The 235-nt window shown below is 66.4% G+C and overlaps 1 protein-coding gene across 1 annotated transcript in view; it reads left to right on the top strand.

Moving 5' to 3' along the window:
• The first annotated feature begins 67 nt into the window (after positions 1 to 67).
• SLC35E3 (solute carrier family 35, member E3) overlaps positions 68 to 235 on the top strand; it is a 3,689-nt gene continuing 3,521 nt past the window's right edge. Inside the window, exon 1 of the mRNA XM_009707484.1 lies at positions 68 to 192. Coding sequence (XP_009705786.1) covers positions 145 to 192 — 48 coding nt within the window. The 5' untranslated portion in view covers positions 68 to 144. The remainder of the gene's footprint in view (positions 193 to 235) is intronic.

Below are 235 nucleotides of genomic sequence, written 5' to 3'. Positions count from 1 at the left end.
CCCCCTTCCCTCCGCCCGCCCGCCCTGAGGCGACGCCAGGGGCAGCGACCCGGCCTAAAACCCCTCTCTCCACCTCCACAGGTCCCCATCACCCTGGGTGTGTTCCTTAACTCCTACTACGACGTGAAGTTCAGTCTCCTCGGGATGGCGTTCGCCACCTTGGGCGTCCTGGTGACCTCCCTCTACCAAGTGGTGGGTAATGGCGGGGGGGGTGTGGGGGGGGGGGTGCTACACA

This window comes from Cariama cristata, unplaced genomic scaffold (genome assembly GCF_000690535.1).
Source record: "Cariama cristata isolate BGI_N322 unplaced genomic scaffold, ASM69053v1 scaffold13029, whole genome shotgun sequence".
Taxonomy (NCBI): domain Eukaryota; kingdom Metazoa; phylum Chordata; class Aves; order Cariamiformes; family Cariamidae; genus Cariama; species Cariama cristata.
This window is presented reverse-complemented; position numbering and strand designations above follow the sequence as displayed.